General features: G+C 39.5%; 1 protein-coding gene across 1 annotated transcript in view; it reads left to right on the top strand.

Moving 5' to 3' along the window:
* The window catches only part of CPA6 (carboxypeptidase A6), an 81,111-nt gene extending 56,301 nt beyond the window's left edge, over positions 1-24,810 (top strand). Inside the window, exons 7-11 of the mRNA XM_063150735.1 lie at positions 11,549-11,659; positions 11,899-11,989; positions 16,469-16,671; positions 21,736-21,820; positions 23,113-24,810. Of these exons, the coding sequence (XP_063006805.1) occupies positions 11,549-11,659; positions 11,899-11,989; positions 16,469-16,671; positions 21,736-21,820; positions 23,113-23,300 (678 nt within the window). The 3' untranslated portion in view covers positions 23,301-24,810. The remainder of the gene's footprint in view (positions 1-11,548; positions 11,660-11,898; positions 11,990-16,468; positions 16,672-21,735; positions 21,821-23,112) is intronic.
* Positions 24,811-25,290: the final 480 nt, after the last annotated feature.

The raw sequence follows: 25,290 nt of genomic DNA, 5'->3' as shown, positions 1-25,290 counted from the left end.
GCCAACAAACTTTTGTTCAAGATGAGACATTAGCTGCACAATGGAGACTACCTTGCAATATAATTGGCAGAAGTCAAAAGTGTCTTAAAATACCCCCACAGGTGTGCTTTGAGTACTTTGCATGCCATGTTTTTGCACAAAATTAGGGTTGCAGTACACTTTTACAAGCTTCTTCCTATAAGCACATAGTTTTCTCATTTTTATTCCCACCCATCTCAGTGTAATTCTACAATGTATTAATGCTCCTCTGATTTTGTAAGAGTAGACTTCTGTATCATCAACACCCTAATGCTGAGATGGTCATATAAGCATGTGTGGCCTTCCCTTGGGAAGGTACAGAAATAATGAGGCCACTACAGTTTGGAAGAGCCTGTCACCAAAAATAGGCTAAATGAGATGCAGGAGCTGTTCTCTAACTTTTGGTGTGCAGCAATTGTGTGTCATCTTGTTAAGACTTCTGTTAATGTGAAGATGAACTAACTTGCAATTTCTGAGCAGCTTTTCTAGCCAGGAGAACATGCTGTAAGGAGGGAAGCTGGGGCAGAAAGGCACTGGTGGGAAGCCTATTGTTTAAATTCCTCTTTCTTACCAAAGCTTCCCCATAAAGCAGCACAATGTGGCAGTAGGGTAAAAAGTCACAAGACTTCTCTGCAGACCTTATAGGTCAATGTAGGCTATGGGTGTGTATATAAAAACCTTCTGTAGTTATTTAAGATCTTCAGAGTACTTGTAAGGCTGCTTCTCTAATTATGTAAAAACGTTTTCCTGGATTAAAAGTAGTCTCCACAGAACTCCTTCAGACTACAAGAATGTACCACCTTTGTCTGCCCATCCCTTCTCAGAGCAGTATTTCAATCCAGCATTAGAGCAAAAAGCATCAGGAAGAGAATACATTATGTTCATGATGTCCATCATCATATTAAAAACAACTGGCTAAGGAGGAGAGAGGAGATGATTATATTGCTTGGTTTAGGATATTACTGTTCTCATTGTGTGAATTAGAAAATTTTAGTAAGAACTCTGGGAAAACTGAAGGTCTTTCTGTGCTTCAAACTCTGCAATTCTCTTTCCTGGCAAACTCCTCCCTTGAGCACCTCTGCAGCCTGGCAGCCCAGTTTTCCATCCTGCCTGGTACTTACGGGCAGTTCTGAGAAAGGGCTCTCAGCTTGGAAACAGATTTTTCCTGGCATGTTTTTCCATTCTAAGGAAAAGCACCAGAAGTCCATTGATTTAAGGCAAGCAAGAAGTAGTGCTGGATTTACATGCTGTTGGCTTCTTTTCTAACAGGAACAGCATACATGCATTCCTTTACTATGCAGGCAGCCTGAAATGCCTTAGCAAGCTTTCACTTCACCCTGTGATCTCTGACACTTATTTTTATTGAAGTATATCCATGTTCCTGTGTACAAGAAGGCTTTTCAGGCAATTTAGCTTAGGAAGAAAACCCTCTATGCATGAATGTCACTTAACATTCAGGCCTCAGACTGGGTGCCTCAAATTTAACCAAATACTCCAATTCAATTTGGGAATTCTCAGTATCTGGTCTGCACCTCTAGGAGTGGCAGTTTCTGGGTGACAGTGGATTTGCTGCAAGCAACAGGAGAGCACCTCCAAAGGGTGGAGGTACCACTGAGCAGCTGCTCATGTGTTTTTCCTGGGCATGGCAGCAGCTCCCTGCTGTCTACAGAGAATCTGGAATTGTTCAGCTAAACTGGACCTGGCTCCCACCTACTTATAAATGCAAAACAGACTAAAGCAGATCAGACTTGGGAAGTGAGGAGGTAAGGCTGGAGCATGGGACGGCAAGAGGCTGCCTGCTGTGCAGGCTTGTTCTGTATTTGGGCAATTACAATAATTAGACAAAAAGAAAATAATAACTAGAGAAAAAATTATAGAGAAGTTACCTATTTAAAAGAGAAAAAGAATGCACAGGATATTATGTGATAATATATTTCAAAGTACGAAAGCAGCCTACTCACGTTTTGAGACAAACAAAAGGATAGCAAAGACAATGGTTTGGGGAGTTGTAGGTTTTGTTTAGTTTTACGTGTGTTGTTTTGGTTTTTTTTCCCCTGTAATCTACTCCAGAATGAGCTCTAGGCTTGGCTCTATGTTCCATAGGCCTGATGTTAATAACAACATCACTGTTTGTTTCTGTGGAAGGCGCCCCTAAAAGTCTGTAGTCTCTCAGCTAAAGATAATCAGATGTTCTGTCAGGATTAGCTGTACTACTGGCCTCTGGCAAACTCCACCTCATTGTCATTGAATTTCAAGTCAAGAAAGAGGACACCCTGCACACACAGGACCAGAGTTTTAGGTACCTGCTAATGAGCCACAGAGAAGGGTCTGCACCTGTACTGTAGAGAAATAGCAGTGAGGTTACAGTGGAATCCCACCCAGTTCAAGCCTTACTCAGCTGGAAGGTGATGGAAAAGGGGCTCTGAAAGTGGAAACATGACAAGACCTGTGGTGGAGCAGGGAAGGAAGACAAACTGTAAAAGGAAACAGAACTGATTACATGTGGGCTACTTTGAACGCAACCTGCAAAGATAAATGAATCCAGAACTTGTGTCTACAGCAAGAGATTCAGAGGGAAAAAAAAAAAAAAAAAGAAAGGTTCATTAGCCTAGAATTTTTAAAAGAGTACATGGGATCTAATACATTAATATATGTTAGTAAATATTATGAACTGGAAGATATTCTAATATATGTAACTACTTTGTAGAAAGCAGTAGACTTTAGAAGCAAAATTCAGATATATAATGTATTCATCCAAAATTAAATAGCCCTCACAGAAACAAAGACATAATAGCTATAGCCATTTTGAAAAATACAATTATATATGTACATATGTTAGGTAAGAACATTTAACATTCATTGTGAGAGGAGAAGTAGAATTCATCTATCAAATCATCCTGACCTCAAATTTAGGATTTTACCATTTCTTTAAAAATCTGAAATATGGTTCTCAGGCTGCTATTCAAATTAACATCAAAACTAGATTCTGTTACAGTTTTAGTGAAAGCAGATGAGGATTCCCACTACATCTGGTTTGACTTTCTTCCCTCTAATAAATGCTGCCATTTGATCCATTTCAATGATGTATAACCTTGAGATGTCTTTCATACAATATTTTCAGAATACAGCATAGCTGATATGTGACTTTGAGTTGTGTTATTCTTTATTTCTGATGCAGGAATTTGTATTTCAAGATTAGAAAATTCAAGAAATGTAATTAAAAATCTTCAAGAAGCATGCACTGATTGTTCTTCTTGACAAAATGCTTTAAGAATCCAGTGTCACCTGTAATGTCTGTTAAGATCAAATGCATCTCCCTAAAGAAGTGACCTCATCAGGGCCTCAAATGAAGGTGAAAATAGTCTCACACTTTGGAAATGCAGTGACCTTCACCACCTTCTTCTCCATCCTCAACAATGGTCACAATTATTTAAGTTCCCAAATTATTCAAGATAATGCATTTGGACTTCATCATGCCCCCAGGGAGCAAACATGCAGCCCCAGAAAAAGAAATTAAAGGTTTGAGAGCAGTTCTCAGAGGTATTTTGTTGTTTGTTGGTGGTTTTTTTTTTATGCTGACATTAGTATTGATTTATTCCAAAACCAGGCTAGAAACTCATCGTTTCACTCCATAATAATGAGCCAAGAGAGACACACAGACTGTGTAAGAAGCAAAGTGGCAACATCTGCCCCCACTATTCCCAGCCTGAGACTGATTTATGAGTCACCTCGTGGGATGCATATGGGATGCATACTGCCAATTAGCCAGCCATTAGGCTTGTGGACCAGGCCCCAGAGAGCAGTCTTTACCAGGAATTTTGCAGCGTTCAAGACCTCAGATTCTTCCCCAAGAATGTTTATGAAGTGTTTGAGTGCAGCCAGCTAGAGGAGCAGCACAGAGCCAGAGCTCAGTCAGGACAGCAGGGCACTCAGATGCAGGGCCAAGCAGGAGACACAGACAGTGCTAAAAAGGGTTGGCTCTGCTTCTGCACTGCTCAGGCCATGTGCTCAGAAGGCAGTAAAGCTGTAAGTATTCTTACTTTAAGATCTGCTGAAAGCCACTGTAGCACTTTTACTCATTCTACAAAATTCCACAGTCCATGTCCTGATGGACAAAACATCTGCAGTATCCTGCATCGACAGTCAGAGCAGAACTCAGTCATTCATTCCAGTGATGAAGCCCACACTGTCAGGAAAACAGCTTCACATTCTGGATCATTGCTGGGTCTTGCAGAGATCCATCAAAACCAGCAGTCCTCTAGGACTTAGGAAATTTATTTCCCTGTGTTATCTGTAACTACCAGAGCCTTGAAATACTGCCTAATTATCAAATTCAGATATCAGTTTTTTCACCCACTTCAGAAATAGTCTGATCTTGGGGGTGTGCAAGATAGTTATGTGAAGCAACACAATAATGTTTCCTAAAGATTATACACTTGATCTATCACTTGTCAACCAACTAAAGTCTTTTGAACAGGTACAACTGAAATGCTGTGTTCCCACATCCCAGGGGTTCAGACTGAGATTAATTCAAATGATGCTCATTACACCTAAATTTAGTTATTCTTTGAGACAATATATTCCACCCACTGTGATAGGCTTTCCATCTCCATTTTTTGGAGTTCTCCAAGTGGAAATTTTGAACCATAGAGGAAAGAAAGCAAGGACCTTACTGCCTCTCCATATAAATCAGACATTTGTGCCAGTCCTTTCCAGGGTACAGGAATGCTACTGTTCCTAAAGTATCTTTGACTGATGGTCCTCAAAAATCTGAAGAGCTTTTGAAAAAAAGTTGAAATATTCCAAAGTGAATGAGAGGCATGCAAGGCCAAAACAAACATTATACCTGTGGCTTTTTCCTTTCACCCTTTAGCTGGATGTTCTTTCTTTCCAAAATCTGTTCCCTTCAGCTAAAGCTCTTTAGCTGCTGTTGGCTTGATGTGAAATATTTGTTGCTCTTTGAATAATTGCATCTTCTTAATCTGTGAAATTTTCCTATCTGGGTTTTCCTCCAGTTGATCAATTTTTAATTTACCCTTGGTTTAGGAGAGGCAGAAGCTTCCCAGGGCTGTTTTACCCGCCTGCAGCCTTCTTCACAGGTGCCAGTGGTGATGGCACCACAAAAACTGGGCTTTTTTCACATTGCAGGACCAGTCATCTGGTGACAATCTCTCCACGAATGTCTGCAGTTCTTTCAGTAAACACAATACAATCATTGGAGCCTAATCTTTATTGTTTACCAGATTCTAGTCTCCCCAGCTGTCTTTTTAGCTGCCTAATTTCAGAAAAAAAAAAAAATGGACTTCCCTGAGTGTTCCCTGTATATTCATTACCTGGAGGAAAAAATGCATCTGTTTCATCCTGCCATATCTATATTTGAAACACTCAGCCTTACTTGTCTGTACCTAATTCATCCTTCCCTGTCAGGAGCTTCTGCCTGAAACATTGTTTGTTTTTTCTCCATCAGAGGGATCACCTCATCCAGCCTCTTCACTCAGCACTTCATTCATCAGCCTTTCAGCAGCAAGAGGCACTGGTACCAATGCAGAATTTGTTTCATCCTCATGATTTTTTTTTCCATCCTGCAAATGCTGTTCCTGCCTTTTGAAGTTCATGTGCAGTGTTCACACCTACGTGTAGTAGTTTCTGCTTCTACTTAACGTCTCCCTGCCATTCCACAGCTGTTTCAGTTCTGAATGTGCTCTCTTTTTTTTGGCAGCCATCCTATACGCCACTTCTCTCTGAGTATCTGCATCTCTCTAGCACATGCTTGCTACTGAAAGTCTGCACCAATTCTGAGGGTAAGGAAACTAAAGTAGCAGGGAACACTATCAACAAGAGTTTCCTGATCTGGGGCCTCGGTTGTGATAACTTTTTTTTTTTAATGGATAAAATCTAAGCCAATGCCAAAAAGATGGAGTGCAGTACCATGGTATCACCACAACGAGGCATGTGATGCATTGTTTTAAAGGCAACTGTGGCAAACCATTTTTATGCTGTGAAGTATCTCCGTCTCTTTTGATCCGTGGTGGAATTGCCCAGGTTTTATTCAACAATAAGACAGTTTAGGGAAGGATCTTTCCTTTGCTGTCACACCTTGATGATAACAAATAAAAAAACCAGCCAAAATTTGTTTTCAATTTTCCAAAAGGATGTACTGCATTATTTTTTGTGTGCACTTTCAGCTACTCAGCTGCATCTTTCTGCCTACCCATGACCTTAAGAAGGTAAAAAGTGCTTTAATTTTGCTTGCAACTATTAATTTTTCACAATGTAAGTAGATCTTGATAAAAGAAAAGTAACACCGCAGCTGTGTTGTGCCTGTAATAGGAATTCCTCAATGACACTTGCTCCTGTAAATTCTTATTTAAGTATTCATCACTAGGACATTCAGATTTTACCCCCTGAAGGCTTTTAGGCTGTTGGGTATGTTCTTCTTCAAGACATGAAAAGAATTCACATTGTTGTTCCAACACATTAGTTGCCCTGAGGAAGAAATTCTGCTCTGTATTTTAGCAGTCTACTCCTGTATGATGGTACTGAGTAAAACTGCAGATATGCAGAGACGCTACTGAGCATGAAAAAGGACTGTGAAAGAAAATTCCATATGTTGGACAATTCATTTGTTCCAGAAATGGAATTACAAGCAATTGTTTGTATCTTAAGTATTTAATTGTGTCTCAAAAATTTAATTAAAGCGTGTATTCAAGTGAGTTCTCTTGAACTCAATTGAGTATGTTTCCCTCAACAATATGTACTACCATGGAGCAAAACAATTAGGATGCAAAATTCAATAATTACATTTTTCAGAGGCCTATATCTTAGTGGGCACTAATTTCATACAATCACTAGTAAAGAAATTTGTGTTGCTCCTTTCAAAGCATTCACAGTGCTTCAGAACAACTCAGGCCTTTATTTCCCAGATAGGCAGCCCTTGGCTTGTTTGGTATCTAAGAGGTTTTTCTTTTTTCCTCTTTTACCACCTCTCTGAGTGGAAGAAGTTGTCTCTCCAGTTTCTACTAAGATCTTTGTCATTATGCATCTTCTTTCCCACAAGATCCTGCCCTTGCTTGAGTGGTCCCAGCCTTGCACAAGATTCCTGGAATGGCTCTTTGCTTCTCTAACATGTCCATCCCACCATCATCCCTCTGCTTCAGTGTCTTTTCCATTTGCATCCTTAAGGAGCTACACAGTCAAGTCTTTGGGATTCTGCAGATCCTCCTTGTCAGACTCTTTTTATGGGTGTTGAGGAGTAGCTGCAACGCATTCCTCTTTCTCAGTTGTTTCTGGGTTTCTCCTGTGATAAATGCCTTCAAAGAGGAAGGAAGGTTTTGCATTGTATTGAACAAAAAGGATAAATCAGACACAGTTCAAGCTTCAGCCTTGAAAATTTGACCCTTTGTTTTAAGCCATTTGTTTTTAAATACTCAGCTGTATCTTAGCATTAATAATGGGCTTACCACTCTGCTTGTGATCTGAATGTCAAAGCAGGACACTAGCAGTAAAAGGGAAAACAGAGAAAAAAAGCTGCACTGCTTCCAAGAGCCGAGACAGAGCTAATTACTAACTTGCCAAACTGATAAAGTGGCAATGAAGGCCAGAATGGCAGATCATAGTGTCAGCCTGCTAAAGTGTAACATGTCCAGATAAAAGTAAAATATTGTCAGAAAAGGTGTTTTGACTGATATCTTAATAATGGCACGGAAGAGTTAATCCTGTTTTGCAAGAAGCAGTTTTGTGCAATTTCTGGCAGAGCAGTAAATGGAGTCAGTTCTTTGGGCTAAAATAGTAATTGTTTAATTCAGTATGATTGTTTAATTCAAAATCAGAAAGAGCTAAAGCTGATTGTTACCTTAAATTTAATAATAATTAATTGTGGGATAGCAAATCCTTATTTAGCTCAGTTGCGATTTCAGAGTTTCTCCCAACCCTGTCTCCTTGCTTTGTCCTTCTCACTCAATCCCCTCATTTTATAAAAAGCCTAACTGCATCCTAAATCCATTTTGCACTCTTGCCTTTATTGCCTTGGCAGTTTACAGTATAGCTCTTTTGTTTACCTCATCCCCTAAATTAAATTTCCTCTGGACCATATCCTCCGCCAGCCTAAGCTGCTGTAGCTCCATCAGCAACCATCACCCAGCTGATCCAGATGATGGAGCCCCATCCTGTTAATCCCTGGTGCTCTCCCCACCCCCAGGCAGCTTGCTTGCACGGCGTTGGCAGCATCCCTCTATCATCTGTTTGCTCACTAATAACACGATTCAGCGTTTATTGGGCTGCTCTGGCTCCCTGCACATGCAGCAGCAAAGCTGCTATTGATTGCACCATGGGGAAGCAGAACCAACCCATGTTCTGAGAGCTCTCTGCCAACCACAAAGCAGTTAATTCACTAATGGTTCCTATTCACCTTGCTGGTGTCACAGCGGAGAGAAATCCTTTCAGCACGGCTGGGGAGGGTGGGGAGGTGGTTCCCATGACCCCAGTTGGGAGGACTCGAGGGTCACGTCACAAAAAGCAAGCTGTGGGCTTTGCTCCAGCAAGGACACACCTTGGGAACTGTAGGGCTCATTGCCAAAGATTACACTGTCTGTGCTGCCTGATTACACGCATCAAATAAAAATACCAGATAAAAGCACTACGAAAGATGAAGTCTTTTCAGCAGAAAGAGTGAATATGATCTCACACTATCTGCTTGCTTTCAAAGAAAGCCACTCTAGATCCACTATATTTTTAATGAAATACTACTCTAAAAGGGTAACAAAGTTGTTTTTAAACCCCATATATTCTTTAAAGAACTGAACTGAATGACATATTTGGCTCTAAACCAACGCTAATACTTTCAATTTTGAGGATTATTACTGGGGACTATAATGCTTTCCAAAGTCTCTTCTAGTATTTTGTCAATGACAACAGGCATTAAAATAACACAAAGTCACTGTAAAACTTGACATTTTGCTGCCTATATTTTGTTTAGGTTTCTAAATAGCGGTGCTTTCACCTAGCAAGGAAAATATGTTCTTCACGGGATTTAAAACATATTGTATATTAAAAAGTCTTAATTCAAATATTTTCATTATGCCACTTTTTGCAAATTTGGAAAGCTTCTGAAAAATATGCAAAATTAATATATGCAATTTTAAGCAGTGTATTACCTTACATTAATTAATTATCTGTAGTTATTTTAAGGAGATGATTTTAAAAGTGTTTTAAAGAGCTTAGTCTTACAGCACTGCAGTTTAAAACATAGCATATAGCCCAGTGTAACAAAATGCATAATTACCAATGTAACTGACAGCACACAAAATACAGATACAAACACACATACCAATTTCATCAACACTGGTATGTAAATACCAACCATGGGTACACAACCTGAGCTTAATTTACCAATGCTGTCTAAAAATAGAAAAGCAATGAAAAATCAACGAAGTGGTGTGTGGTGCTTTATTTCCTCCTCAGCTAAACTACCTCTCCCTATTACTACTTCTGAAATAACCAAGATAATAATGTTCATTTTCTTTAACCCACATTTTGGAGCATGGATTGGTTCTGTTTCCAGCTGTAAGAACAATTTTACCAGTTTAACATCCATACTCACCACACAGGCTCTTAATCCTGCCCAGATTTAAGTGCAGGGCCAGTCTAATGCACACAGTAGCCCTGTTTACTTCGATACATGTCACCTGCATGTGAAATAGCAATAACACACAGTCCTTATTTTCAGGGTCATTGTTTTTGAGTAACCATTGATTTGAGAAATCAGTGTTTTGACAAAACTATTTTTTTTGCAGTTCCCTTAACACAATTTTTTTTTATCCAAACCTATCTGAGTACTTGATATGGCTTTTTAATACAAGTAAATCAAATTTAAATGCAAGACCAGCTATGAATTTTTTGGGAATTTCGGGCAAATGGACCAGGGACCATGACCTCCTCATTGGCTGTGGCTTTCTCCTGGGCAGCCCATCAAGATCCCCCTTCAAAAGCACACTGTCATTCTCTTCTCCCCTCCAAACAAGATCTCTTTCAGGATCTCACACTAAGGTGCAATGCTCCACACCACCCTGTCCCATTTCATTCCGTGCTTTGCCTTGCTTTGTGTTTCTCACTGTCCCCTCCTCTTGCCTGGCTGGAGCAGAGGAGCTGGGTGTGGAGTAGCACTGAGTGACTTGGCTTTTCACAAGGATCATGTGCTGCTTTGGATCTGACAGTGGGGCTGAAGGACTTGCACCTGCAGAGCACTTTGGGAGGATGAGATGAAGCTGGGCAAGGAGAAAGCGCTGCACGACAGAGGGACGGTTAATGAACCGCATAGAAGAAGCATTTACAAGTCCCACTAATCCCCTCAGTAAAGAAAAAAAATGCCATACTCCTCCATGAGTAAATTTCAGCCCCAGACTTGTCCAAATATATGGTTATTTCTTACAGATATTCCACATAAAGCATCCATCAGCTCCCATGGCAGCTTCAGTAATTCAAACAGCTGCATCGTCAGGAGCCCAGAAGTATTGAATTCCTGTACTTCACACTGCTCCCAAGCATTTGTCAATTGAAAAGCATTTAGCTTAGTTTATTTCAGAGCAAATGTTTCCCTTTGCTCCCCAAACACATGCTACTCTTCAGATCTGAAGGGCCAGAAATACTGCAGAGCAGAAGGCTGTAATCACAGTAGCAGGAGGAGAGGAGCCAGGCTCTGGCATCCCTCTGAACCCAGCATCAGTGTGATATGCTTTCCACCTGCCACACGAAGCATTGGATTCCTTATAAAATCAAGAATTAAACTTTGAAGGATGCAGATTTGATGCCCAGCTATGTCAAGGGACGGTATTTGCAAGAGAATGTGGAGTATAAGCTTCCTGGAACTGGTAAAGGAGTATCACTAGCCGTAGCAAACAGAACTGCTGAGGAGCCTCTGGTTTTGCTGCATTTTTCTAAGATGCAGAATGGATAAAAAACCAAAAGATTTTCCCTACCTAGACTTCTAAAGGTTCTCCAAAAGTAGAGAGGTGTCTAAATTGTAAGGGAATAAACTGCCTGTATTGATAATTGCGCATGTAGTAAGTGACTTTGAATACAAACAAAAGCTGTGTTGTTAATCTGAGCCTTAAATGCTTCAAGACCTTATCAAATCACCTAGTGGAAACAACAGGGCTGCACTGTCTTACAGGAGCTAAACTCATTTCTTCAAATAGGAATCTATTCCACTGACTTTCAGCTCTTACTTCAAGAAAAACTTTACATGCATTTTCTTCTCTGTAATATGAGTTGTATTTTCTTGAGTATTGAAAGCAACTGAGAAGCAGAGAGAATAGAGTCTTTAGAACACCTTTTTCACATGTTCACACGCTGTCTGAATCACATTTACAGGAAGATGTCAGCCTTTTGGGCACAGCTGGAAGGATGTCTGTGCTGCCATGAAAGCAGACCTCTGTACTGCCAAATGCCTCGTGACTGTCATAGTCCATCACAATACTTAATTGGGAAATTATTTTTATTATGGAAATTATTTTCTTTGGCTTTTCTGCTTTAGGCTCTTCAGACATACCAGACTGATCCTGACATGAGAAAGATGCTAACTCAGCTGTATTTCTATATCATGCCTGTATTTAATGTGGATGGATATCATTTCAGCTGGACAAATGTAAGTAATGGCAGTAGTATTATTCAAAAAATTATTCAGACAAGAAAGATCAAATAGTTATTACATTATTCAAAGGTGACTCTGCATAAATCTGGTCCATCACTTTGTGCCTTGGAAATAAATTATTCCATTTAAAACAGAATACTAAATATGTTTACCAGGGTTGATTTTTATGTGTACAAATAGATTTTTGCCAAAATAGAGTAATATTACTATTTAAATATTTTGTAACGTGCTAGGATCGATTTTGGAGAAAAACAAGATCAAAGAACATGAGGTTTCACTGCCATGGTGTTGATGCTAATCGCAACTGGAAAGTGAAATGGTGTGGTAAGTATGGAGATGCTTTGGTCCCCCAGTTCAGATTACCCTGTATTTGCTAATTCAGCAGAGGTAATTATCCAAGTAGGTTAGATCACATCTGTTGTGAAGTGTTCTCTTTTCCATAGTTGATTTTTTCCCATAAAGCCATAAACCAAGGCTCAGATCTTCCTACTAAGTTCTAAAAAAATAAAAGTTCTCAAACTTGGAAAAACAGACCTTATAATCAGTAAAAACTTTCCATGGAGAATGTGGCAATTTTTTTAAAAACACACATACAGCTATTCTGTATTTTGGCAATCATATAAATAATTTGAAGCATAACATTGAGAATGAACCATGACTTTTCAAGATTTACCTGTAAATCTTAATTTTTAACTGTAGCTTCAGGAAACATTTCACCTTCATTTTATTCAATTTGCCGTTTCTCTGAAATTATTTAACTTTGGAAATGTCAGACTGACTTTGCTGGCCTCAGTGTCCTTAAGGCCATTATTATCAGTGAGTTAATAAAGAAAAAAGGTGCTTCTAAATGCATGGAGATACAATTTTAAACTCCCAGCAGTTCTGTAAGTACTTCATAAAAATTGGTCTGAATTTTGCATAGAGAATGCAGCGATAATGAAGATTTGGAATGGATACACCAAAAAAAAAAGGTGTTTTCTTAAATAATCTTACCTAAAGATTGTGCAAGTCACACAGGGTAAGCAGCCCCTTAAGGTTCTAGTGTAAGGAAGTAAGAGCACTAAAGTACAGCAATATAAACCTGCTGACCTGCTGTCCCATCTTAAGGCACTTCCTTTAGCTCCCTGTGCAGCTGTTGCCTCAGCCAGCAGTAGCCCACCCTCCTTATTTATATTACAAGCTTGTAAAGACAAGAAACTTCTTTGTGTAGTGCAAGGGCCCTGCCTTCAGCCCATCCCTCTTCCTCTAGATGTGTCCACAATACTCCTGCAGTAGGGGTGAGCACTGTACACTCTGGCTTGAAACAGCTGGGTTCTTGAAGTAGGGCTTTGAAAATTGTAAAGATAAAAGAGAGTGTGGACAGATGCATACATCCAATCCAGTATGGACCTGGGAAATTTTCTTCAAATTGTTTTCAACTCTACCTACTCTAAGGAGAGGACTGAGATAGAAGCATTTACAGAAAGCCTGTGTTAGTTGAGAAACCCTCTTTACAGAAGACAGGCCCAGGGCTGCTATCACAATCTTTAAGGCAATTTTATGCTGCAAAAATAACATAAAAATGAACGAGTCCTGCATCACTGGTACCATTGTTTACTGAAGTGCAAAAGCCACAACTGCAGGTATTTTTGGGGACGCCCAGAAAACAGTACTGGTATAACTGGAATGATCAGTTCTCTTATAATGTGTTGAGAGATGTTAGGTACCTATCAGTGCAAAATTAATACAGAGTGCATTTTCTTTCTAATTTAATTAACTTTTCTTTGGTTCCTCCTCCCTCTTCCTGCTCCCTAGTCACTGTATCAAAACACATTTTTTATTCAGTCCTAAAAATATTTGCTTAGTTTTCATACAAAAAAGTACTTTTTCTAGGCTTAGGGAAACTGTAACAATACTCACATGTGTTGTGTGCTGTAATCCCCTACTTGTTGCATTTCTCCCCTGCACTGACATGAAAGACTGGTCCCCACCTCAAGTTTAAAAAATAAAAATTCTTTCAAGTCTCATCCCAAAAAGCACATGCTCAGCTTCCTGATTTGGACCCCAAAGTCTGTCTAATTGTCTATTTTAATGGAGAATAAAAAGGTCTTTCATGAACTGAGCTGACTGGTACTCAGATGACCCTAACCAGTCACCTGGCATTCTCATTAATACCTGATATTAGATGAGTCAGAGAAGAATCTGGATCATATCACACTTTGAGGCTTGTGTAATCATGGAGAGTTTAACATTTAAAACTGCACATGCTTGTAAAAACCTTTCCATTCAGTTCAGTTGCACTTTCAGACAGGCTTGAACTTCCCAGTGGGCCTTCCAGGCAGGTGTGCAGTGGCAGACTCTGGCCTCAGCAAAGCCACCAAATGCTATCAGCAGTGAGCTAGTCAGTGCTGATAACACAGCATCCCCTCTGCTTTCCTCTTCCTTTCTAGTGTAGGACTTTGATGTAAGCTTTATGACTCTCTAGGGACCAAGCCAAAGGCCATACCACTGCTAGATTTCATGTTGCACCAACCTGTGCTCAAAGAGTGCACACAAATTGCACACAGACCCACATGAATATTGGCAGCACGAACTCTGGGTAGAAGTGCTCCTTGCAGTGCACATATATGTGCAATAACTAGTACAATGGTTTAATGATAACGAAATAATAGCAACTTTAAAGGAAATAATCAGGTACTTTAAATTCATTTAAGTCATAGAGCAAATCTAATTAAAGTGGTTGCACCCAAATCCCCAAGAGAGCAATAGTAGGAGTTAAAATTTCCAGTACATCCCAATTTCCAGTGCACCCCACTACTCACTGAGGACAGTATTCCATATTGGCAGAAAGGGGTGCAAGGAAGTTTGAAAACCATGCTCCAGCTCATTCATCCTCTCAGTCTTTCTTCTATACCAGAGCACTGGTTTTATCAGTCTTGGCACACATTCCCTCTCTTCATTGGCTCTCATGATGGACATTAGAGGATCTTTGTCCTCCCCTGGTATGCTATCAGGTACAAAAACAAGGCAGCATGGTAACATTTTACACATTTTCATTTGCATCTCATGACTGTAACTTAGAAATGTCCAACTCTGTTTTCATTCTTGAGTTACTTAAAGAACTTCCAATATGAAAATTGAGCATACCCTTACATTATCCAAGGCCACCATGGAAACCTCCTCTTTTTATCACCAGCTAGCTTCACCTAAGGTAAAGCATTAACTACTTTTGGGATGATACATGGCACACCATAGTAAGCTGAATAGTTTAGAGTGGTTTTTTCCTTCCCTGGAAGTCTCTAAACTGAGCCATATTTTACCATTGGTCATTTTATCATTAGTTTGTAGGGATCCACTGTTTATTAACAGTGTTATCCATTGCCATGATTTACTATACAACACTGAAACAGGAGATGAAGTATCCATCAAAAAAAAAAAAAAAAGAAGAAAAGGCAAAGGCTCTGGAGACTGTTCAGTAGCTCTCCTGCAGCTATATTACTTGATAAGAAATCGAGGCAGAGTGCTCTTGGGATTTGGATGACTTGGTGGCCATCTGCTCTGCATGGAGAAGACCATCTGCCCTCTCTATAACCCTTCCATATCCACTGCAATCCAAGCACTAACACCTTTGAAATCCCAACCTGTGGCCATTGAATGGAAGCCTCAGTTTTCATCTTACAAATTAAACTGCAGCATGAAATTCTTCCATTTCTTTCTTCTTTTTTTGGCATTAGGTTGATTGCATAACCCTGTTTTAGTTGATAGCATTATGCCTTCTCACACACAGCTCTTTTCATGTTAATTGGAGGTGGCAGTACTTACTATACAATGGAAAGCTAATAAAACACTGTTGTTGTAAGTCACTGATGGCTCCAGGGAAGTTTGCAAGCAAACTATTATTATTCTGCAGGTCAATGTAAAACGTGTGGTATTTTGAAATTGCAGCAGATAAAAGAGCAGAGTAGATTTGCATAAATATTGTTCTTTTAGGCCCAGGCTCTAAGCTGTAAATGAGACAATGGCTTAGATCCAGAATTGCTAAATTATAAAGGAGCCACCACCACATCTCCTTTCCTAAGTTTCATCTTTCAGTACTTCATGGCATATTATATGCAGGCTACTCTTGTGCAGTTTGCTGCCACCTGAGCAGGTTGACACAAAGGTATCCTCAAAACTGAAAACTGAACCCTTGCCCCAAACTTGAAGTAAAGTTAGGCCTGTGCAAACTGAGGTGATTAAACTGAGGTGATTTCTATTTTAGCTGACTGAGCAGTCATCCCATGTGGTTTCTCTTTTTTTTTTTTTAGGTTTGCACGGGTGAAAATAGGCAGTAGTCAGGAGCTATTATCACGTTTTTAAGATAATCCCTGTTGAGGTTGTCTACCTATCATTGTAACCACTACTGTCATAGGTAATACATTAAAAGCTGTCCTGGGAGTGGCTAATGAAAGACGTATAGCTCTCTGATTTCAAATAGACCATCTGAGACCCATCAATAGTTTTAATACTGCAATGCTGATGCAAAAAGCCAGGAAAAAAATGCAATGAAGTCAGGTTCTCCTTTTCATTTGGAAAGAATGTATCCTCTGCGGAGAATCACCTGTAGTTGGCTCATTGGGAGCTTGGTGTGCCTATGAGATGAACAAGCAGATTGCTGCACTGAGGTCCCCCGGGCTCATGCCCATCAGGCACAAGAAAGCAATTTAATTTGTTTATTGCTTTTCACGCTTTTGCACATGGGCCAAAAGAGGCTGAGCAGCCAGAAGCTGACCCTTGGAATTTCTCTGTGATTGCTCACCACCAACTTTCTCTTTCAACCTCTAGATGAAGGAGCTTCACTGCACCCGTGTGATGACACTTACTGTGGTCCTTTCCCCGAGTCTGAGCCTGAAGTCAAGGCCGTTGCTCACTTTCTCCGCAAACACCGGAAACAAATAAAAGCCTATTTGTCCTTCCATGCCTATGCACAGATGCTGCTGTACCCTTACTCCTACAAATATGCAACCATTCCAAACTTCAACTGTGTGGTAAGTACATTAAAGCTTGGAGAATGGGCTCCTCTGCATATTTTTGCCACATTTTGTCTTGAAAGGAGACTCGATTCTTCAGTACTTTGCACATATATAATATTGAGCAGTATTTATTCTGGATCCACTTGCAATCACATTTCTGGTTATATAACCTTCACTCACCATGAATCAGTGGTGGTTTGATTAAAATGGTATCATGCCTTTCATCCATCAGCCCCTTTAAATTACTTTCTAGGATAAATCCCTAATTTTAATTATAGTTATTATAATTTTATTTAATTAACTGTAATGGGAATTACGTAGTTAGGTCCTTGGGCATCTAGCTGAAATTCTGTCTCTTCATGCTCAGAACTTAAACACTAGGAGCACAAAGAAGATCATCTTCAATGTGATGAACAAAATAAAATTGAAACTCTTTATATTTATCAGTTCAAGGAGGAATCTCTTAGATTTCACCAAAATTAGAACTTCAATTGCACTATGTATCATTCAGGTCAGACATAGTGTTTTTAACTCTTTCAGACAAGCAGGTAATTAAAACATATTAGAAAAATATACTAGAAATATATTATATCGCTATATAATATAATATATCATATCTCTATATTGGAAAAATAAATTTAAAATAGTAGACTTTTTGATGTAAGCCTCTTGATTCACAGATGAGTACATTTCATGTATTCCATGCTCATCCAAATGCAGAGCTATTCCCTCTGCTTGCAGTCTGAGGTCTGTATTAGCCAACCTCCTGTTCATCAAACCCCCCTTTTGGCTTATTCTCTGAGGGACGCGTGGCTAAACTTTGCTCCCTGTTTGCTCCTGCTCACAGACCCACATTGCACCCACCAGTTCCAAGCCTCTTTCTTTCGCCCTCAGTCCTGAGTAAAATTACATATTCCATTTATCTCCCATTTTGACTTTGAAAGTTGCAATGACTTTTAACTTGCTGGTTTAAGCTAGTTTTCTCCAAAGGAGCTTAACTGCACCTTAGATTTATCCTGTGCAGAATGAGTGATGTTGTCAGTCCCTGGGGCTTCACTGAAGTTTCACTCAGCTGTTCCCTCAGGAGGCTGAGCAGCCAGGACTCCACAAACTAAACTCTCTTTGTAGGTTTATTTCTGTTGAGACACTGAATTTCAGTAGCTATTAAACATTCTTCTGTCTGATGCCGTTCCTGTGAAACAGAGCAAATTAGAAGTTAACTAAGCAGCCAGAGGAGCTAAAAATATGAGACTTGTGGGGACTGATCACCAAACCCTGTAATAACAGTGGGTAAATTTATGATTTTTTTTTTTAATTCTACCTTCACATTCTTTTGGGTAATGACAAGGAGAAAGGAATTTCCCAAGTGAATTGATGACTATTTAGTTAGCAAAAAAACAGACTGGGAATTTAAAATCAGAGGTTCTCATTCCTTTGAAACTAAGCAGGTGCAAGTATATTTTTTTTTAGGAACAAACAACAGAGAAGAAGGTGAAGATGTAGTGTTAAGAAGAATCAGCAGCTTCTCTGCAAGTATATGATTATTGGGTGTCTGACTAAAATGTCCAGAGTAATATAAGGCAATAGCAGATGCTATAAATGGGAAATTAATTGTAATGAGATGGAAGATTTATCTGAGAGTTTTCATGCACACCAGTATATTTTGTTGTTCTTGTTGCTTAAGGGATAATTCTGTTCTGAGATGGGACATAACTGCCCCTCAGCTCATACACATTCTGCCTTTCCACCCACTGCTTTTAGACCAAATGATCCCAATTTTTGATGTTTAGAAGGCGCTCCTGAGTTTTACAAGACCTTAGATCAGGCTTCTCATCAGAGGAATTGGAGCATAGACCTAAAGGAACAAAAAAACCCACAGTTTTAAACAATTCCCATGGACAAATGAAAACCAAATACCAATTCTAAATATCTTGTCAGTATTTGAACTTCGTACCTCTTTTCATTGTGGTCGGTCAAAAACAAGAGAGAGGCTGAAATTGGAAACAGAAGTAATTTCCTGTTATTTATAAAGCTCATTATAGGGATCATAGTGAAAATTAAGGAATACTTGTTGCTTATTTATTTGTGTGTTTTAATATTTGCCTACAGCCAAAGGCTCCATCACCTGGTGGCTCACAAATATATGGTTTTTAAGTCCCAAAAGTGATGACTTAGGCTGAGCTTTTGGATTCTCCAGTTCTCTTGGAAATTGCAATGAGCTGGAAAGTGATAGATCTCTGTTTCCTGCCACTGATGGAACAAGCATTGCTGGTCTGTGTGGGCGGTGTGCAGTGGAAAACAGTAAGACCCCACATGCATAGCAGATAAATAGCTTTTGGTGCTAACAGTGGGCTATGATTAATTTTGAGCAGAAGAAAGGCTGCTTCTGTCTGGGTCAGATCATTCTAGTGAGCTGTCAGTTACCATTTCAATTAAAGTGTTCAATTATTCAGAGCTGCTTTGAAACTGGAGAGCTGTGTACTGATCACAACATGCATATTCTGTTCTAATTTAGGCTCAACTCTCTTATTAGCACTCTCCTGAAATCTGCTCTTTTAAGATGCTTAAAATGAAAGTACTCTCTTAGATTGAAAAAAACACCAGCAGAAACACACATCTCAAGAGTTTTAAATTTCACCTGATTTTCATCCTTTTTCTTTCTGTACTGTCATTTGCCTTAGTGTTTGCAGTGAACTTATATGGCATGACTGAGTTTGTGTACATCTCTGCAAAAATCTGGTAATTTTATGTGGCATTTTCTCCTTGAGGGTGTTCAAAGACCTGGATTTATTCAGGATCCAACCTGCACAGTATGATGCAGTTGAGAAATGTCCCTTGTTGGGGCACATGGGTCTAACAGTGGAAGCCAGCTGCATTCCTCAAGGCTAAGAGCTTCAAGTTCACAGTGCCCAGGGATGCCCAGGGTGAACTTGGACTTGGGGTGCTCCTGGTCTGACCTCCAGATAGCTTCTGCCTGTGCACAGAACCCATTACTGTTGTGCTGATTTTAAATGGGCATTGCCAAACTATTTCTTTGAAAGATTTCAACAGGATTGAAAGATTTCAACAGTATTATCTGTTGTCTCATTGTTGTACAGTGCATTACTCATGCACAGGGAGTCTTCTCATTTGTGGCTATGTTCTACTTGCCATGGTGCATTTATCAGGACTTTGATCTCCAGCTTTCTCAGCTCTCCCAGCTGAGCCCTGTCTCCTGCTCCCTTGGCATCAGGCCTCTTGTCAGGCCGTCCTAGTTCCTCACCAAGACCCTGGGATGGTAGGCACAGCTGCTTGCAGATTTTGGTTGAGCAGCAGAGTCTCGTACTTGGGACAGTGCAGGCACCAGACAACAGCTCCTGGCTACAGCTGGAGTTTCCCTTCCCAGGCTCTGTGCAGCCCCAGCCACCATGGTGACCTCACACTGCCACCCCACCACCCTCACAGGGTCCAGCAACTCCAACCCCATCATGGGTCTTGTGTGTCACAACTCAGAAGTCAAGGCATCTGGAGGAAGGGTGCCAAGTGACAGCACTTCCATCCTCTCCCACAGGACAGGTCCTTCTCATCATTGCTGTTGGGGTGAGTCAGAGGTTGCCCCCTACACTGGCTGGCAACCACATCCCAGCCCTGCAGAAGTTTCAGCAACAGTGAGTTAAGCAGTGCTTGCCTCCACACACTCTCCAGTGGAGGTGGCAAGAGGTCAAGCTGAAAAGGGCAGAATCTCCAGCACTATCGGCCTTCTGATAAAAAAACCAAAAATTCTGGTTGTGCCTAACAAATGTTTGTAATGGAGTAAAAATGTTCTCTTTCATTTGCTAAGAGGAGTTACTGTGTAAAATAAACTCGTCAAAGCCCTACCTGCACATCAGGAAGTGAAAATGAACTTATTTTTATTTCTGGAATGACATTTAAAGCAGTTTACTCTGGCTTCTCTACTTGGACAGACAAAGCCTGCATGGGTCAGACCAAGGATTAAATCAGAATCCCAACTCCTGATAAGGGCAAACTAGTGGAAGGTTAGGAGAAACATAATCAATGGAAGGCAATTAGAGGGTAATCCTTCTCCAGTGTATTCAATTAGTGCCTGGTGAATAACAAGGTAAGGACTGAGTTCATGAAAACTCGTGTAAACCAATCAAACCTGTTCAAGGAAATAAAACTGAAACAACAATTGAAGCTTCATGCAGTGGTTCAAAGTCCAGAGTTTCTAGCTCCAAAGATAATAATTTCCTGTTCTCTACAGAGAGATGACTGTGTTTTCCCAGCCTTCACTGTATATTTGCCAATATCCTTTTCTTTGGGGTAATATCCTTTCTGTGTGTTTTGATGCACCATCCACATGTGACTCTCAGAACTTTCCACAGGCCAGGCCTTTTGCACACAATTTCACAGGATGAACCATGAACCTCCTAAACAGCCTTTCAGCTGCAAGCTGCTGCAATGTAGGCACTGATTTTACCTCTACAGGACTGAAATCACATTTCTGAAATAGTGCAAAAAGCTCTCCAACACTACATCATCAGGCCCCAGAGAAAGTTAGACCAGCAGTGAACATTTACCTGCTGATCAGAGATTCATTCAGGAGTGGAACTTGTCCCCTTCCTTGTTCCCACTCTGCTCACTGAACCACTGTGAGTGTCAACAAGACATCATTTCTCCTTCACAAGCCCAGCAGAGACAAGGTTTAGTGAATTGGGAAATTCATGTTCAGAAAATGCATGCACAACTTTTAAATGGCATAAAAAAGAGATTATTTCATCTCATGGTCTTACATGTCATCTAAATTTGTTGTGTTGCTAAATTGACATATATACCTATAATTACAAACACTTAACATCTGATCATTCATGGTGCAGTGAGCTCTTTTATATAATACAAAAACAAGTTTTCCAGGGAATTGCTGTCATTAAAAATAAATAATGCATTTGTCCTTTACAATCATTTTAACTTAGCTGCCACAGACTTGTGGAACACAGCATTGTGCTAGAGGGCAATGATCCATTGACTCAGGTTCCAATCACAATACAGTATTTAATTCAAAATCTAATTTATGTATTTGATTTTTTTTCTTCTCCCCAGGAATCAGCAGCCTATAATGCTGTTAATGCTCTTCAGTCAGCCTATGGTGTAAGATACAGATATGGCCCTGCATCTAGCACTTTGTGTAAGTTCCCTCTGCAGGTTTGTGACTTTGACCTTCCTACAGTAAGAAGGAGAAAACCCTTATTATAGCAAAGAATGCAAACACTATTTAAAGTGAACTTTGTTCTGGTTTTGGGTTGTGAGGAAGGCAAAAGAAAGTTTTGCAACTGATTCAGTCAGTTGATTGCAGTAAGATTAACTCAACTGATGCAATAAAAGAGATGAAAATGTACTTGAGAGTCAAAAGCCAGCAAATAACATGTTCATATCATATAAAACTGGGTATTTTTACAAAGAAAAACTAAGGTCTTAAAAACCATATCTTTATCAGATACTGCAAATGCACAACTAAGTTGTAACAGCATATGTCAGTCAAGCTCTCTGTACAGAGGTAAAACAAAAAGAAGTTCAACAGGTTTTAACAAGACACTTTTTTTTCTTTATTGAAAACTTGAGGTCTCAATGCTGTGGCTAACAATAACAGACATTGAAAAAAGTGAAAAGCTAAAGACTTTTCACAAGTAACCTCCTGCATCTCCTCTGCCATTGCTGTGTTTCAGATACAGTTCCACTTATCATGGGCTTCCATCTCACAGCATAGTCATCATCTTGTGCTCATTACACTGCAGTCAGTCACTGTGTCAAAGGAAAAGCTGTGGGAATTGATGCCAGAATTGCACAGATTACAGCACATGAGAGATTTATCTGCATTAAAAAGTGTGTCTTGGATAATCAACATATGGAGACAACAAAAACATAAGCAGCACACTTCCTCAGGAAGGTTTTTTAATATTAGACATCACCTATACAAATGCTCTCATGCTGTGGGGAAATGGCGAGAAAGTAAGACAAATGAAAATAATTTTAAAAGCATTTTAAAGAGAAGATGGCAGATTACCAACTTTCCTCCTTCTCACTGCAAATGAATTGCCTAAAAAACGCAATTTAAAGCTAGGAGCAGCAGAACGCTCCAGTCCAGCTGGGAGATCTTTGTGGAAAGAAAGCATCAGACTGTGTTCAGATAGAGACAGGAACAGTTTGAGGCTTTACTCTAGATATTCACTTTTATTAAAGTTTTTCTTGACACAAAACTTTATAGTTTTGTGTCAAGCAAAAAAAAAAGTTATAATAATTTTTTCCTATGAAAATGAAGGGACTAATCCATAATGTGCTGAGCAATCAGGGCAAGCAACAGCTGGAGTTGCAAGAACACTCACTGAGTCTCAGAGACAAAATGCCACAAGAACCCTCTGGTGATTTCAGCATGACCTGCATTTAACATTTTTAATGCTTTCTCTGAATTTCCTCTTTCAGATGTGAGTTCTGGCAGCTCTATGGACTGGGCTTACAAAAATGGCATCCCATATGCATTTGCATTCGAGCTGCGTGACACTGGCCATTTCGGATTTTTGCTTCCTGAAATGCTGATCAAACCAACCTGCACAGAGACCATGCTTGCAGTTAAAAATATAACTCTTCACTTGCTGAAGAAATGTCATTGAGATGGATTTCTAGGAGCTGGAAGGAAACATTTTACTCCTAGGGCTGATGCCTTTCAGTGTGTTCAGTTGCCATTCTAAGTTTGGCCACTTCAGAATTCCAGAAGCCAATGGGAAATGTGATATTGTTTCTGCCAAATTAACTTAGAGGAAAATGGAAAAGAAAATCATTAAATATCTGCTCTTCTAAAGTCCATAAAGCTGATATACTAACTTAGTTACCAGTTTGGTGCAGAATATTTTTGCAATAAAACCTTTATTCTGCAATTTCGGTGAGGCCAGTTCTAAAATAAAGTGCCACTGCCAGGCAGTTCCAGGCCCTATGCCTTCCCCGAATATGAAGACCTCTCAGGGGGTCTCTCGAACCAAGGGACAAAGTTTACATTCATGCAAATATACCCTGTGACCCAGCACAGGCCTGTATCTACAGCAGTAAATGCCTTATAGTGGTAGCTGGCTGCACTGCAAGTGGCAGTGTGGCTTCCTTCTGCGTGTATACATACATACATACATATATGCACTTTTGTGATTTTTTGAATTCATATTATGCAATAATTTGAACCAAGGCTTCTTTTAACTGTTCAGAGAAATCTACTTTCAAAGTAGATTGTATACAATTGGTGTGGACTCAAAATCAATATACTGTCACTGAAAATGTAACTTTCCTAGTGATGTGTGAGAATTATAATGAAATACTATTGAGCTAGACAATGTTCTGCTTTATGGAGAGACAAAGCAACTTGCCATGACTTGGAACTTGAAGCTGGCAGTTGACTGGTGCATCTGGGCTCTGCTGTAGATAGTGACTGCCCATTTCCACCAGCCAAGGATTTAGCCTTAAACTGTAATTAACTGATGTTTTATTTATCAATATTCTTGCAGTGAGTTCTGTGGCTCTTTGGCTATGTGGCTCTTCTTCCTGGAAGCTGTATTGTTTTGCATGTTTTAAAGGAATTAATAAATTTTTAATGGATTCTTAAGTGACACAGAGGTGAAGGTAGAAGCCTTACAGCTGAAATAAAGTGAATAAGCACCATGTTGAAAGAATAATGAAAGTACAGAGAAGATAACATTTTGAGGGATTTTTAGTAATACAATTTTTTTATCTTATTATATCTGCAGAAGCATATATTTTACTTAATGATTTTTGAATTTAATCTTATGCCACTACATATTAACGAAAACGTATTTGTTAATAAAATGGTCAAAGACTTTTGAAGTAGTCTTCATATTTTACTTAAGTGTTAAAACTTTAGTTCAAGGATGTAGCAATTTTACCTGTCTGTAAAACATTCCTGATGCTAAGGACGGGGAATTAAAAAAAACCCTGAGTCCTCTCTAAATAAGCACTTGAACTTAGCAAATGGGCAATCTTTATAAATCTTAGAAGTACTGTATTTAATTAAACAGATCATTGTTTTCAGGACTGCAAAAGGCAATCAGTGAACAAAGATGACAGAATTGCATTCTATTTGTCTAACATTTTATTAATAAATGTGTTTATTTTACACAAGTTTCTGAAGGTTTGTTCACATTTGTTTAATTCAGTCTTGTTTGAGTAACGTAAGTTTCTATTCTGGTTTATTAAATGTCTTGGGGACAGAAGCCCTCAAAATAGTAATTTCCAATTGCTTATGTCCATAACCATTAAATATTTTGAACACAGCAATAACTGTCTTTTGCTATGCACACATTCCTGACCAATGGCCTTGACAGCAGTATAAATGATTGGCACCAATCATTATGTGTTGTTCTGAATTTAGGTGACAAGATTGAACTTACTACAAAGATGTAACAGACTGAAGAAGAGAATGAATGAGGGATGTCTAATTAGCATGAGGCAGGTTTACCTCTGAATTGCTACACTACAAGCCTGGACCAGGAGCAGCCAGATTCTTATGTGATGGTTTGACTCTTGCTCACAGTCCAATAGTTCAACATGTGAAACATTTCAGCTTTGTCTTCATACCATTACAACTGCACTGGCAATGAA

Source organism: Melospiza melodia, chromosome 1 (genome assembly GCF_035770615.1).
Source record: "Melospiza melodia melodia isolate bMelMel2 chromosome 1, bMelMel2.pri, whole genome shotgun sequence".
NCBI classification, from domain to species: domain Eukaryota; kingdom Metazoa; phylum Chordata; class Aves; order Passeriformes; family Passerellidae; genus Melospiza; species Melospiza melodia.
The sequence above is the reverse complement of the archived record's forward strand: the minus strand, read 5'-3'. Positions and strand labels throughout refer to the sequence as shown.